The sequence below is a fragment of the Trachypithecus francoisi genome, unplaced genomic scaffold (assembly GCF_009764315.1).
Source record: "Trachypithecus francoisi isolate TF-2019V2 unplaced genomic scaffold, Tfra_2.0 Lachesis_group13, whole genome shotgun sequence".
Taxonomy (NCBI): Eukaryota; Metazoa; Chordata; class Mammalia; order Primates; family Cercopithecidae; genus Trachypithecus; species Trachypithecus francoisi.
Window position 1 is genome coordinate 36,084,847 of NW_022681458.1, and position 16,050 is coordinate 36,100,896.

At 39.5% G+C, this 16,050-nt stretch overlaps 1 protein-coding gene across 4 annotated transcripts in view; it reads right to left on the reverse strand.

Annotated features, from left to right (window-relative positions):
* PARD3B (par-3 family cell polarity regulator beta) overlaps nucleotides 1–16,050 on the reverse strand; it is a 1,137,826-nt gene that overhangs the window by 481,524 nt on the left and 640,252 nt on the right. For 3 of the 4 annotated variants that reach the window (XM_033230594.1, XM_033230597.1, XM_033230596.1), the window contains one exon: nucleotides 3,129–3,314. The exons of the other annotated variant lie outside the window; for it this stretch is intronic. In XM_033230594.1, coding sequence (XP_033086485.1) covers nucleotides 3,129–3,314 — 186 coding nt within the window. The remainder of the gene's footprint in view (nucleotides 1–3,128; nucleotides 3,315–16,050) is intronic. 4 annotated transcript variants of the gene reach the window in all.

Here is a 16,050-nt window from a genome sequence, read left to right on the forward strand (position 1 = left end):
TCTTTATCCAATTTGCCAGTCTGTGTCTTTTAACTGGAGAATTTAGCCCATTTACATTTAAGGTTAATATTGTTATGTTATGACATATTGTTACGAATTTGTTCCAGTCATTATGATGTTAGGTGGTTATTTTGCTCGTTAGTTTATGCAGTTTCTTCCTAGCATTGATGATTTTTACAATTTGGCATGTTTTTGCAGTGGCTGGTACCGGTTGTTCCTTTCCATGTTTAGTGCTTCCTTCACGAGCTCTTATAAGGCAGGCCTGGTGGTGACAAAATCTCTCAGCATTTGCTTGTCTGTAAAGGATATTATTTCTCCTTCACTTATGAAGCTTAGTTTGGCTGGATATGAAATTCTGGGTTGAAAATTCTTCTCTTTAAGAAAGTTGAATATTGGCCCCCACTCTCCTCTGGCTTTTAGAGTTTCTGCCAAGAGATCTGCTGTTAGTCTGATGGGCTTCCCTTTGTGGGTAACCCGACCTTTCTCTCTGGCTGCCCTTAACACTTTTTCCCTCATTTCAACCTTGGAGAACCTGACAATTATGTGTCTTGGAGTTGCTGTTCTCGAGGAGTATCTTTGTGATGTTCTCTGTATTCCCTGAATTTGAATGTTGGCCTGCCTTGCTAGGTTGGCGAAGTTCTCCTGGATAATATCCCGAAGAGTGTTTTCCAACTTGATTCCATGCTCCCTGTGACTTTTAGGTACACCAATCAAACGTAGATTTCATCTTTTCACATAGTCCCATATGTGACACTAGAGGAGGCAGTCTGTCCATCCTCAGATCTCAAACTCCATGCTAGGAGAACCACTACTCTCTTCAAAGCTGTCAGACAGGGACGTTTAAGTCTGCAGAAGTTTCTGCTGCCTTTTGTTCAGCTATGTCCTGCCCTCACATGTGGAGTCTATAGATGCAGGCAGACCTCCTTGAGCTGTGGTGGGCTCTACCCAGTTCAAGCTTCTGGGCTGCTCTATTTACCTACTTAAGCCTCAGCAATGGCGGACACCCCTCCCCCAGCCTCGCTGCCACCTTGCAGTTTGATCTCAGACTGCTGTGTTAGCAGTGAGCGAGGCTCCGTGGGTGTGGGACCCTCTAAGCCAGGTGCAGGATATAATCTCCTGGTGTGCCATTTATGAAGACCGCTGGAAAAGGGCAGTATTAGGGTTGGAGTGTCCCGATTTTCCAGGTACCATCGGTCACGGCTTCCCTTGGCTAGGAAAGGGAATTCCCTGATCCCTTGTGCTTCCCAGGTGAGGTGATCCTGCCCTGCTTTGGCTTGCAGTCCATGGGCTGCACCCACTGTCTGACAAGCCCCAGTGAGATGAACCCAGTACCCCAGTAGGAAACACAGAAATCACTTATCTTCTGCATTGCTCATGCTGGGAGCTGTAGACTGGAGCTGTTCCTATTCTGCCATATTGGAACCTCCCCTCGGAGCCAGTTTTATAGATTGAGTGATGGGACTCAATTCTTTACCCTTCTCTGTATCCACATCTTTGCCATAACTCAGCCATACGACTTGCTTTGACTAGTGGTCTGTGTGTGGGGTGACAGTGTGCCAGTTTGGAGTCCACGGATTCACCTACTGCCACTGGCCCTCTGACACCTTGAGGCACAAGAGGGACATGCCCCAGCTAGCCTGCTGATCCAAGGAACAGGAGAAAGCAGTGGAGCACACTCAGATCTGCAGAGTTTCAGCACGATCAAGAGACACCAGTCTGAATCAGAATCCTCCCGAAACCCCAGCTCCCCTGTACAGAGCTATGAGAAAAATAAAGGCTTATTGAGGTATATTACTGAAAATTTATGACTATTTATTATGTGACAAAAGCTAACTAAATGAAGGAGTAAACCAAAGAGGTGTCTATCCAAAGTGCATTTATTTCCCAGTGAAAAAGGCATTATCTCCATATCTAGTCTGAAACAACAGTGGAAGGGTAAGTGTAAGAAGATAGTTTCTTCAACGAAGCCAGAATTCTAGGTGCAGGGGTGTTCTATGTATAGTGTAACGGGGCCTTCTTGGCTTTGCTGTGGGAGACGGCAGACGTTATTCATATCAAGATTATTTTCAGATGGCTAACATTTATCAGCAGCCGGTGACAGGCACTGTGCTAAGCCCTGGACACACATTGTCTCTTTTAGTCTTAACAGCGGCACGAGGAGCCAGGCACCACTAATTTCACCAATGAGGAAACTGAGGCTGTTGAGGCCGAGCAGCTTGCCTCCATTCACAGGGAGAGAGTAGGTAAGGCAGAATTCAAACTCAGGAAGTCTCCTTGCACGGTATGAGATAATAATGATGGTGGCGAGAGGTGCAAACCTGTATACTTCCTCTATCATCACTTTACTGTTTTCATCACATTGTGTGGTATTGACTTATTTAATCCTAGAAGTCTACAAAGTAGGTATTATTTATTATCACCATTCTACCGTTGAGGAAATGGGAGACAGCTGGTCAAGACCCTTGCCTACATTTCTATATAGCTAGCAAGGACTGAGTTGGACTTGAACACAGGCCATCTAGCTAACCAGTACACTATGTTAATAGCTTTTAACACATTGCTCACCTCAAGGTGAAAGGACTGAAGCACGATCTTCCTTCTTTTTCTGGAAACCTATAAGCTTCTCTAAGTATTCAAAAGGAAATATGCATTCTTGGCACCATGGTTTTCTTCAAGTGTATAAAATGTGATAAATGGCCTTTAATTTATACTACTATCACTCTCAGGCTCCCCTGAGCTTTCATTCTTGCAAGCACAATTGTCGTATTTGCTGCCTTTATGTTTACTTGTTTTTAGTTTTGTCTTTCTGATTGTGTACTTTTAGGCTCAACTCTGTCAGTATACAAATTCAGCGGAATCCTAATGGAGTAATAAAAAGTATGCAAAAAAGAATGTGAATCATGATGGGTTTTTAGAGGTAACTCTAAAAAGTAAAAATAACCAGTTAAGGTACAAAATCAGCAGCCAGTTATTCCCCAGATCTGTTCACACATATATTTTCTGTAACTGGAGGGAAAGTCTCTCAGTGGCCTCAAGTCTTCAGACACTTTCTCCATTCAGTCTCTAAGTACAATAGTCACATCTCCAAGTGCCTTCTCAAAGGATGTACAAATGTCATTCCTACCCACCTTAAAAGCAGCGCCTCCATGAATGATGGATTTGATAAAAATCCCCAAGTCTGTTCCAGTTTCTCTGGATTTGTTCCCTTTCAAGCTCACCCCAAGGCCAGCAGAACCTGAATCATTCAGGGGGATCTCAAAGGTGAGCTGCTCGCTTGTCTCCAGGGAGAGTGCACAGCAGTCAGGTTCTCCTTTCTGTTAGGGGAATACACATGAAAAGAGTGAAGAGAAGAAAGCAGATTAATATTTCACTCTCTCAGATGACCAGACACAGATGCAATCAGCAGGACAGGATGACTGGACCTCTAACAGCTGTAATCGGCTCCTGGCAGGCAAAGGCTGGTGTTCATTCTCCACAAGGAGCCACAGTCACATTCATGGAGCAGGGGAAGAGGTCTCAGGGAATAATATTTGGTAATTGTCAATAGAGAGGATCGTTTGGCAAGTCAGAGTGATGCAATCTGAAACAACTCGCAAGCCTTTGGAAATTTAGCAAGATATTCTCCATAATAAACAAGGCTGGACATTAGACTTAGGGTATCCTGGGTATCAGAAGATATCTTAGAGATAATGGAGTCTTAACATCTTCACCTTACAGATGAAGAAACAGAGCTTAGTGTAGAAACGTCTTCAAATTCCAGGAAAATATTTGGCAGATATAATTTAAAACATACCATTTACTATGGAAACAACACTATTGGTAAAGTTTGTTAATAAGACGCAGAGTACTGAAGAAATGATATCTTATTTTAAAGTTAGAGAAAAATGATTTATAATGGATATCATCAAATGAAATTTCACTTTGTCAAAACTCATGCTTTCAGCCTGCTTCTTTGGGTAGTATAACTCACTGGCATTACATTTTTAAACTTAAACAAAAATGATTATGTACAACAAATATTCATGTCATATTTGACAAATGACATCTAGCCACAAGCATAGTGGTCTCAAGGAACACAGAGTATGGTGGCAAAAGGCTTATTTAGGGTTCAGGTCTCCAGGGAGAAGTAGGAGGTTAATCATATTTGGTCCCTAGTGTTTTCAAATATGCAGCAGTAGGAACAGACAAATGCTGCCCACATAGGATCTTTGTGGGCCTCCCTTCTGCATTCCTCTCAAGCTTGTAGAAGTGTGAAAGGGCCATAGTGTTCAACTGAAAATTTTGACAATGAGATACCCCTGGAAATGATCAACTCATTCTAGGTTGGTAGTTCCTTCCTCTCTATAATTATGTCTAGAGACTCTCATCTTAAGGTCACACTGAAGGGACTCTTATGTAAAATTACATATTTAAAAAATTACTATGAATGTCTGAATGTCAGTCACATATAACTATAAAATCAGAAGTAGCAAAGAACCCATAATTAAAACAGGATCAAGAGGTCGGATCACAGCCAGATCAACTGATGCGGCATTTTCAACCCCTCCCCAGATAGAGAAAATCCACATCAAGCTTTTAAAGAAATAGTTCTTTCATTTAATTTTCTTAAAAGTGAAGTTATCTGTGAAGATTTTGACAATAGGTTGTTCAAAGAAAAGAAACTTTATGGCTTAATAAATCTATTACAAGTGAGCTCTTTTAACTAATTCATTATATTGTTGCCTAAAAAACAAATCCCATTATTTGATTCAAACTAGCTGTCTTTTTTCCATTGGAATGCCAGAGTTTAGTACTAAATGTAAACTATTAGCCTTCATCTTTGTCTTTCAAAATGCCCAATTTAAAATCCATAACATTTCACAATCATTTATGTTTCCAGGCCTCTCTGGGATTTGCTTAATTTCAGTCTAATAAAGTTCCACTGAATTAAAGTGCAAATTAAGGAAAAACCATCCTACTGTAAGTTTGTGAACACCATTTCAAGAGAAAAACTAGAAAGGTTCTCTGGCTCTTGTCTATCAGAGACAAAGAGACAAGAACTAGCTTTGCTTCAGTAATTCCTTCAAATCACTTCATTTTATGATTAAATCATTCCTCTTTTGGCAGTTAGATTTAATTCTCCGTAAGACTGACAACCACTGTTTGCACTAACACTTATCACTCATTATTAAAGTGGTAGAAGCAAAATAGAAATCAGGTCGCATTATGGTTATCTTTTCTTTCAAAATTTTTTTTTAAGTCTGTGACATCTGTGATTCAAAAAGACAACGGAAACAATACACTGGAGGCTAACAATGATTGACTACTTCATTTCTGAGTACTTGACACATATTAATACACTTATGCTTCACAACAAACCTGTGAGGTTTATTGTTATGTCCATTTCACAGATGACGAAACTGAGGTGCACAGCAGATAAACGCCATGCTTTCAGTCCAGAAGACTTGGAATGTGGAAGCTTTGTGGGGCTCAGGCACAGCATGGTTCCTGTGTCAGACTCTCTCTCTCTCTTTTTTTTTTTTAATCTTTTTCTCTAGTGAATAGTTCTGAGTGGTCTGCTACATTTTCATGTTTGACATTATACAATATCCATTTTTGACAAAAGTATACAATTATAAGGTGACACATCTTCTATAAACTATGATGTGGAAGGTGTTTTATTTTTCTTTATAAATGTATATTTTAATTGACAAAACTTTTTTTTTTAAAGTTTACTCTGTGGTTTATTTTTAACAAATTCAATTCAGCATCCAGGTATTACTGCTCCACCAGCCAACTGAAGTACTTATTTTTAAAAGTGTATTTCTGACTTTAAACACTTAAATCCATTGTGGTTTATCATGTCAATGCATATTTTGGAGCGTGCACAGCTCTGCGAAAGCCTGTTAAAATTTCTTAAAGGAGTCTTGGAAAGGACTCAGCTACAGAGGCGCAGCCCCCTATTTACAGAGAGCATGGATGTAAATTACAGACACCTCATGGCATATACTGAAACTGTTCCTCCTAAAAGGGAGCTGAATTCACGCCCCAGTGGGGTAAATGTGTCAACCAACCAAATAAGTTGTTTTTCAGTTAGTACAAACAAAATTCAAGAACTAGCATCTGTGTGGGTGAGTGAGCTCATATTCTGAAATAAGAATAACTTAACCTTGTTTTCTTTTTAATGATTTTTTTTTATACTTTAAGTTCTAGCATACAAGTACACAACGTGCAGGTTTGTTACATATGTATACATATGTCATGTTGGTGTGCCGCACCCATTAACTCATCATTTACATTAGGTATTTCTCCTAATGCTATCCCTCCCCTCTCCCCCCACCCCACAACAAGCCCCAGTGTGTGAAGTTCCCCATCCTGAGTCCAGGTGTTCTCACTGTTCAATTCCCACCTATGAGTGAGAACATGCAGTGTTTGGTTTTCTGTCCTTGTGATAGTTTGCTCAGAATAATGGCTTCCAGCTTCATCCATGTCCCTACAAACGACATGAACTCATCCTTTTTTATGGCTGCATAGTATTCCATGGTGTATATGTGCTACATTTTCTTAATCCAGTCTATCACTGATGGACACTCGGGTTGGTTCCAAGTCTTTGCTGTTGTGAACAGTGCCACAATAGACATACGTGTGCATGTGTCTTTATAGCAGCATGATTTATAATACTTTGGGTATATCCCTATTAATGGGATGGCTGGGTCAAATGGTATTTCTAGTTCTAGATCCTTGAAGAGTCACCACACTGTCTTCCACAATGGTTGAACTAGTTTACTGTCCCACCAACAGTGTGAAAGTGTTCCTATTTCTCCACATCCTCTCCAGCACCTGTTGTTTCCTGACGTTTTAATGATAGCCATTCTAACTGGTGTGAGATGGTATCTCACTGTGGTTTTGATTTGCATTTCTCTGATGGCCAGTGATGATGAGTATTTTTTCTTGTGTCTGTTGGCTGCATAAATGTCTTCTTTGGAGAAGTGTCTGTTGATATCTTTCGCCCACTTTTTGATGGCGTTGTTTGATTTTTTCTTGTAAACTTGTTTACGATCTTTGTAGATTCTGGATATTAGCCCTTACTCAGATGGGTAGATTGTAAAAATTTTCTCCCATTCTGTAGGTTGCCTGTTCACTCTAATGGTAGTTTCTTTTGCTGTGCAGAAGCTCTTTAGTTTAACTAGATCCCATTTGTCAATTTTGGCTTTTGTTGCCATTGCTTTTGGTGTTTTAGTCATGAAGTCCTTGCCCACGCCTATGTCCTGAATGGTATTGCCTAGGTTTTCTTCTAGGATTTTTATGGTTTTAGGTCTAACATTTAAGTCTTTAATCCATCTTGAATTAATTTTTGTATAAGGTGTAAGGAAGGCATCCAGTTTCAGCTTTCTACATATGGCTAGCCAGTTTTCCCAGCACTATTTATTAACTAGGGAATCCTTTCCCCATTTCTTGTTTTTGTCAGGTTTGTCAAAGATCAGATGGTTGTAGATGTGTGATATTATTTCTGAGGGCTCTGTTCTGTTCCATTAGTCTATATCTCTGTTTTGGTACCAGTACCATGCTGTTTTGGTTACTGTAGCCTTGTAGTATAGTTTGAAGTCAGGTAGCGTGATGCTTCCAGCTTTGTTCTTTTGGCTTAGTATTGTCATGGCAATGTAGGCTCTTTTTTGGTTCCATATGAATTTTAAAGTAGTTTTTTCCAATTCTGTGAAGAAAGTCATTGGTAGCTTGATGGGGATGGCATTGAATCTATAAATTACCTTGGGCAGTATGGCCATTTTCATGATATTGATCTTTCCTATCCATGAGCATGGAATGTTCCTTCATTTTGTTCCAAGATGGCCACATAGGAACAGCTTCAGTCTATAGCTCCCAGCATGAGCGACACAGAAGACGGGTGATTTCTGCATTTCCAACTGAGCTTTGAAGAGAGCAGTGGTTCTTCCAGTACGGAGTTTGAGATCTAAAAACGGACAGACTGTCTTCTCTAGTGGGTCCTGACCCCTGAGTAGCCTAACTGGGAGACACCTCCCAGTTGAGGCTGAATGATACATCATACAGCCGGGTGTCCCTCTGAGACGAACCTTCCAGAGGAAGATCAGGTAGCACCATTTGCTGTTCTACAGTATTTGCTATTCTGCAGCCTCTGCTGGTGATACCCAGGCAAACAGGTCTGGAGTGGACTTCCAGCAAACTCCAAGAGACCTGCAGCTGAGGGTCCTGACTGTTAGAAGGAAAACCAACAAACAGAAAGGAATAGCAGCAACATCAACAAAAAGGACATCCACACCAAAACCCCATCTGTAGGTCACCATCATCAAAGACCAAAGGATAAAACCAAAGATGGGGAGAAACCAGGACAGAAAAGCTGAAAATTCTAAAAACCAGAGCGCCTCTTCTCCTCAAAAGGAATGCAGCTCCTCGCCAGCAACGGAACAAAGCTGGATGGCGAATGACTTTGACAAGTTGACAGTTGTAGATTTCAGAAGATCGGTAATAACAAACTTCTCAAAGCTAAAGGAGGATGTTCGAATCTATTGCAAAGAAGCTAAAAACCTGAAAAAAGATCAGACGAATATCTAACTACAATAAACAGTGTAGAGAAGACTCTAAATGATCTGATGGAGCTGAAAACCATGGCTTCAGTAGCCAAATCGATCAAGTGGAAAAAAGGGTATCAGTGATTGAAGATCAAATGAATGAAATGAAGTGAGAAGTTTAGAGAAAAAAGAGGAAAAAGAAATGAAGAAAGCCTTTAAGAAATATGGGACTATGTGAAAAGACCAAATCTACGCTTGATCAGTGTACCTAAAAGTGACAGGGAGCATGGAATCAAGTTGGAAAACACTCTTCGGGATATTATCCAGGAGAACCTCCCCAACCTAGCAAGGCATGCCAACATTCAAATTCAGGGAATGCAGAGAACACCACAAAGATAGTCCTCAAGAAGAGCAACTCCAAGACACAAAATTGTCAGATTCACCGAGGTTGAAATGAAGGAAAAAATGTTAAGGGCAGCCAGAGAGAAAGGTCGGGTTACCCACAAAGGGAAGCCCATCAGACTAACAGCGGATCTCTTGGCAGAAACTCTACAAGCCAGAAGAGAGTGGGGGCAACATTCTTAAAGAGAAGAATTTTCAACCCAGAATTTCATATCCAGCCAAACTAAGCTTCATAAGTCAAGGAGAAATAAAATCTTTTACAGATACGCAAATTCTGAGAGACTCTGTCACCACTAGGCCTGCCTTACAAGAGTTCCTGAGGGAAGCACTAAACATGGAAAGGAACAACTGGTACCAGCCACTGCAAAAACATGCCAAATTGTAAAAATCATCAATGCTAGGAAGAAACTGCATGAACTAACGGGCAAAACAACCAGCTAACATCATAATGACAGGATCATATTCACACATAACAATATTAACCTTAAATGTAAATGGGCTAAATTCTCCAATTAAAAGACACAGACTGGCAAGTTGGATAAAGAGTCAAGACCCATCAGTGTGCTGTATTCAGGAGACCCATCTCACATGCAGAGACACACATAGGCTCAAAATAAAGGGATAGAGGAAGATCTACCAAGCAAATAGAAAACAAAACAAAGCAAAAAAGCAGGGGTTGCAATCTTAGTCTCTGCTGAAACAGACTTTAGATCAACAAAGATCAAAAGAGACAAAGAAGGCCATTACATAATGGTAAAGGGATTAGTTCCACAAGAAGAGCTAACTATCCTAAATATATAAGCATGCAATACAGGAGTACGCAGATTCACAAAGCAAGTCCTTAGGGACTTACAAAAAGACTTAGACTCCCACACAATAATAATGGGAGACTTTAACACCCCACTGTCAACATTAGACAGATCAATGAGACAGAAAGTTAACAAGGATATCCAGGACTTGAACTCAGCTCTCCACCAAGTAGACCTAATAGTCATCTACAGAACTCTCCACGACAAATCAACAGATTATACATTCTTCTCAGCACCACATTGCACTTATTCTAAAATTGACCACATAGTTGGAAGTAAAACACCTCTCAGAAAACGTACAAGAACAGAAATCATGACATATCAAAATGATATATGTTTATGGAATACAGTATGATGTTTTAAACTATGTATACATTGTGGAATAGCTAAATTGAGCTAATTAACATATGCATTACCTTATATTCTTACGAATTTCTGTGTGTGTGTTGAGAACACTTAAATTCTACTCTCCTAGAGATTTTCAAGTATAAACTACAAAGTTATTAACTATTGCCATTATGTAGTAGGATACACCTCTTGAACTTACTCCTCCTGAGACTGTGTCTTTTGACCAACATTTCCCCACTCTTCCCCTCCTCTGTGCTTGTAACCACCATTCTACTCTGTGAGTTAAGCTGTCAGACTCTTCACTGCCATACTATACTGTATCCTTGTGTCTCAACTTTTGTCTATCCCATGATTTAACCTACCCTCAAGAAATTCCAGGACAGATTTCTAAAATGACAGCAAGACATTATGCCATTTACATTCTCCACACAAGTACAGTTATGTTTTATATCTTTCTTATGCTGTATCAGGCTTAAGCCATAATTAGTGCCCTCTAATAATAGCAAACTTCCCAAATGGTAAAGGAAGCCATTACGGTTAGTTAACACAGCCATTTCCTCTGTTAGAAATAAATGTCCCTTTATCTAACATTAAAAAAAATCAATATGCTGAATGCCTCTCTCCAAGAATCCTGGTTCAACCAGTAACTCTGAAAATTAAACTCAAATCTTGCCAGATAGCATTTTGTAGCAAAATGGAAATGGGTATAAAGTACTACCAAGTGCCCTAAATGCCAGACCTTAGTGATATGATGAACCCCCAAGCAGTGGCACCTCTAAGACCTCGGATTCTCCTCGTTTCCATCTTCAGGCAATGGCTCTTTCCACTCGCAGATATCAAGTGCACGCACACACACACACACACACACAAACACACACGCACACACACACAAAGGCTGGCTGGCATAGTAAGGGAAATCTTGTGAATTTCATTTATGTTTAAAATCTTTTCATTACTTGTTATTCTTTGCCACTAGAGGCCCTGTCTCTAGATACAACATCCTTGAGATTCCCAGAGCCAGGCCCAGAATGGATGCTCTAATGCCTCCCCTGTATAGGTGTAGGCCTAATGCCCCCCCTGCATAGGTGTAGGCCTAATGCCCAGCACCTGCCCAGGGCTGGTCACACAGAACCCTCAGCTTAGGCTTTTTCGACCTCGCCACAACTGATATTTGAAGGCTGCTAATTTTTTGTTGTGGGTGTCTGTCCAATGCATTGCATGATATTTGACCAAGTCCTTGGCTACAACTTACTACCGGATGTTAGGAGTACCCCCTTCCCTAAGCTGTGACAAGTAAAATGCCTTCAAACATTGCCAAATGTCGTCTGTGGTCAAAAGCACCTCCAATTAAAAACTACTGCCCTGAATCAAAAATTGGGAAATCAAAGCAACCAGGCCCCAGAAGGTGTTTTAGCAACAGGCTGCATTGCTGCCTGTTCATATGTTTCCAAGTCTCAGCAGTGTTTACTGAGAGGGATGTCAGATGTCTCTGAGTGGAGGAAACAAGAGATACTTCAGCACAATTAAGATGAAAAAGTGTTAGATCCACAGGTTCATGACTGAACACTTAGTTGGTCAGAATGAACTACTGAAGAATCATGTAATTGTTATATTTCTAGTTAAATGGCAGCTAATTTTCCAGAGGAAGTATGATCTCTGTGGGATGAACAGAGTAGGACAGGTGGTAGAAAACAAATGTATTGGTACATATATAAAATGTTTCCTTTTAATCATATAGGAATCCAGGATGGGGCAAGGCATGGTGGCTCATGCCTGTAATCCCAGCGCTTTCAGAAGCCGAGGCGGGCAGATGACTTCAGGTCAGGAGTTTGAGACCAGCCTGGCCAACATAGGTTTAAGCATTGGAAAGAGGAAACTGAAGAGTCTACCTGGTCAGGCCTGGCTAGATACACTAACCATTTTTTAGAAAACAAATATCAAAAGTAGTTACTTGGCATGAGAGGAAGAAAGAGAGGAAGTAAGATGGATGACTGGGGAGACAGCCATACTATTAGCTTAAGAGTGTTCCGAAAGAGGCCATCTCTGAAATCACAAATGTCTTGTATTGCAAAGCAGTGCCTGATTCACGCATGCAAGTATAAATCCAGCCTTTCAAAGCCCAGGGGAATCCACTAGTCCATAGGGCCAATGTTCAATTTCCCAGAAGCCCAGCTCAGACCTGAAAGCATCCATGCTGAACCTTTTATGGCCCTCATTTCATTAAATGCTGTGCTCTTGGCTCAGCACGAGCAAGCTCTGGATGTCTTTGCCTTGCCTCCCAAATGTGTAATTAGTCTGTGTTGTGAGCAGCTTTCTTTATGCAAGAGTTATGTTTCACATGCAATCATTTTGTCAATTACCAAAACTCAAACAAAAGAGGTTTTTTTTTTTTTTTTTTTTTTTTTTTTTTTAAAAGAGTAACTTTTAAAATATATAAAGCAAAAGCCATACCTGGCAATTCTGCCAGGATATTTTATAAGAAGCTTATCCATTGTTAATTTTGCCTAGGTAAATTCTAAGAAATTTAAGGTGACGAAACTTTTGTTACAGCTAAATAAATTTTCACAACAATGAAAGGGTAAGACACCCGCAAGACACTTAATTTTGTGAAATTATTTAATCTTCTGAAGCAGCACTGGGTAGCTATTATAAGCATGAAAGGTTTTTGGCCAATTGGATTATATAAAATTCAGAAAGTGGATATTATCCTAGAGTAGGGATCAGAGGCTCATTCCAACAGCAGGGAGGCATTTTATTTTCAATTGTACTTTTCTGAGGGTAAAGAAAAGAAAAAGATGAGAGATGACCAGGCACATGCCAAAGTAAAAGGTGATCTAAGGAGGATCATTTGTATTATACTAAAGAGTAAAAGACATTTCCCTTACTACTGCTGATGTAATCTTGGTGATTTACAAGTAGGTAGATGATCTGTTAAAGTATTTCACCCTCTAGACAATACAGACTATATAGACAGACAATATAGATGATAGACTGTAGATAGACAAAAGACTATATGGATAGATAGACAATAAGACTATATAGTCTAGAGGGCAAAATACATTAGAATACAGACAATATTATATATACTCTATATTGTCTATAGATAAAAAAAGAATACAGACTATGTATGTCTATATTGTCTGTATAGCCCTATGATCTCTGATATATATTAGAAAACCCACACACATCTGAATTGTACCCTATTTGTTGAGAGTTAACTCAAAATTCAATATTATGCCACTCATAAAGAAAGGAAAAATGTAAGTTAACGTTGCAATAAGTAAGAGAAGAGCTTCACAGAGCTCAGTGTAACCAGTTCTGGTATTTACTTTCGGTAAAAGAAAACTTTTAAGATGTAGGTCATAGTTAGTTCAATAATGTCAATATCTGAAATATATGTCCTTAGGTGACTTCCCGAAATCTGTATCTATTCATTTGAAATAATTTTCGACAACAGATATGAGTGAGAAAATTCTAGACATTATTTATAATTGAGACATTTTTCATGTTTTCAAAAACCCATCCCCACGAAAGGGGGTAGATGGAGGAAACTACTAAAAGCAAGAGCTGATCTCCAACTCAACTTACCAAAAACCAATTTTCTTTAAGTAAAGGATTAATCTAATACTAGAAAATAAATATCAGAAAATGGCCGTTCCATATTGCCTGTTAATGTAACATTTAGTCAGTACCTTAATGTAATATTGTACCTTAATATAATATTGAGTCAGAGATTAAAACTAACAAAAGTAAAACAAGTCAGAATTAAGATTCCTGTCGTAACCCTCTCCCCCTAAATATAGTATATAACCTTGAAAGATCAGAAAATTCAATGGTTTAGTGACACAATTTTTTTCCTTTCCAGATAAAGATTAAAGAAGTAAATATAATATTTTATGTCATGAAAAACAACAAATAGAAATTTTATAATTTAGACAACATGAAATTACACAATAAGAACTTGCTTTGTTGATACTGAGGAACAATAGGACTTTTTGTTTTGTTTTTATTTCTTTCTGTTAAAAGTAGATTAGAGAAACCTGATTAGATGTGTCTTAAGTATTATATTTTACATGCAATAATTTAGTGATTAAAATACATGACTATGGCCAGGCACAGTGGCTCATGCCTATAATCCCAGGACTTTCGGAGGCCAAGGCGGGCAGAACACTTGAGGTCAGGAGTTCGAGACCAGCCTGGCCAACATGGCAAAACCCCGTCCCTACTAAAAATACAAAAAATTAGCCAGGTGGTGGCGCATGCCTATAATCCCAGCTACTCAGGAAGCTGAGGCAGGAGAATCGCTTGAACCCATGAGATGAAGGATACAGTGAGCCGAAATCGCTCCATGCATTCCAGCCTGGGCAACAGAGTGAGACCACATCTCAAAAACAAAACAAAACAAAACAAAACAAAAGAATGTGTCCTTTTATATGAACATAAGATTCAAGAACAAACAATATGATGTAACAATTTAATTACCTTAAAAGGGAGTGTAATGGGCCTGATCCTGAGAAGTAGCCCATTTGGGAAGCTGGGCCCTTAGGAAAATACTTCCAATATCTTTGCTATCACAAATTCTTTGATGCCTGCATTTAACATCTTTAAAAGATAGCACAATATCAAGGACAAGAGTGAAACATAAATGACAGTACAGAGCATCTCACTAAAGTGAGCACATGGGCTATGGTGCCTGCTCTATCCACAGACCAGACTTTCACCCAGGAAGCAAGGGTGGCACCAACTGATGTGCAGGTGCCTTCTGCTGTGGACAGTCAATCCACAGCCTGCTGGTGCTTCCCAAGGAGGTCTGGCCCAAGGCTGTGCCCATTTAGGGCTGGCTTCAGAAACCAACTATGTCAACCAAACTGGCTCCCTCTAAGACTTGGATCAATCCAATGTCTAATATACAGGCTCTCAGCCATCGCATATGGGGAGAGAATGCGGGTGTCTATGATGAAAAAATCTGGGGAAAAGGTTTTTTTTTAATTTTTTTTTTTAGGCTTCTTGGAGGCTATTTTTAAAGTTAAAACATATTCAGAGTCTCTGAGAGAGAGACAGAGTATGCAGGCCTTCCTAAATTCCCTGGCCATGAAAACAGCTTTACACGGAGCATGCTGTAGAAATTTTCCCTAGCATACACTTAAAGGAATGGTGCCTTAGAAAATATGGGGGAGGATCAGCTAGAGGGAAAGGAGAAGAGGACAGAGATACCTTGTAGGTCACCAACAAGGTCTGAGAGATGCCACAGAGCTGCATGATTAAACCTTCCAGTTTCATTATTTCTACATCACCCTTTTGTGTAAATGACATATTTCACAATTAGTATTAAAAACAGAGTATCACAGAAGTGGAGTACGGTCTCATGCTGGCTTTTAAAAGATGCAGAGCAGCAGGTACATTCTGAAATTTGTAGAATTGAGTCTTTATTCCATAAATGGATAAATGATGTTTCATTTCCATACGAGAAATTTCTTTCTCTTTCTTTTGCGGGGGCGGTGGGGGGTTGGATTGGGAAATTTCTGTACAGAAAGATAATGAGTTACTGGTTATTTTCATTGAGATCTTAGGAAGTGCAATAGTTATAAAATAAAATCTTAAACCAGTAGAGTAGAAATTTAAGAGTGTTCTACACAGCCACCTCCAGTTTAGGTCCATATGCCATTATTTAGGGTACAACAATTCTCTTAATAAAGATAATATAGCTTTCTTCCCAACTCAAGGATTTTAAAGGCAGGGATTACATCTCAATCATCTTCATTTTCCTTAGAGGACTCAGTAAATGTATTTCACTTTAAGGCTCAGGGAGTAACATTTATTAAGTTATGCTTTAATGTAGTAACAGTACTACCACAGCCTCAAAAAGAGGCAGTATTTTTGTAGGGGCATGAGGGGGGAGTTTCTGTTCGTTGGTTAAAGCTTCTAAGAAAATCAAATGATAAAAGCATAGCCATTTTTACTACATC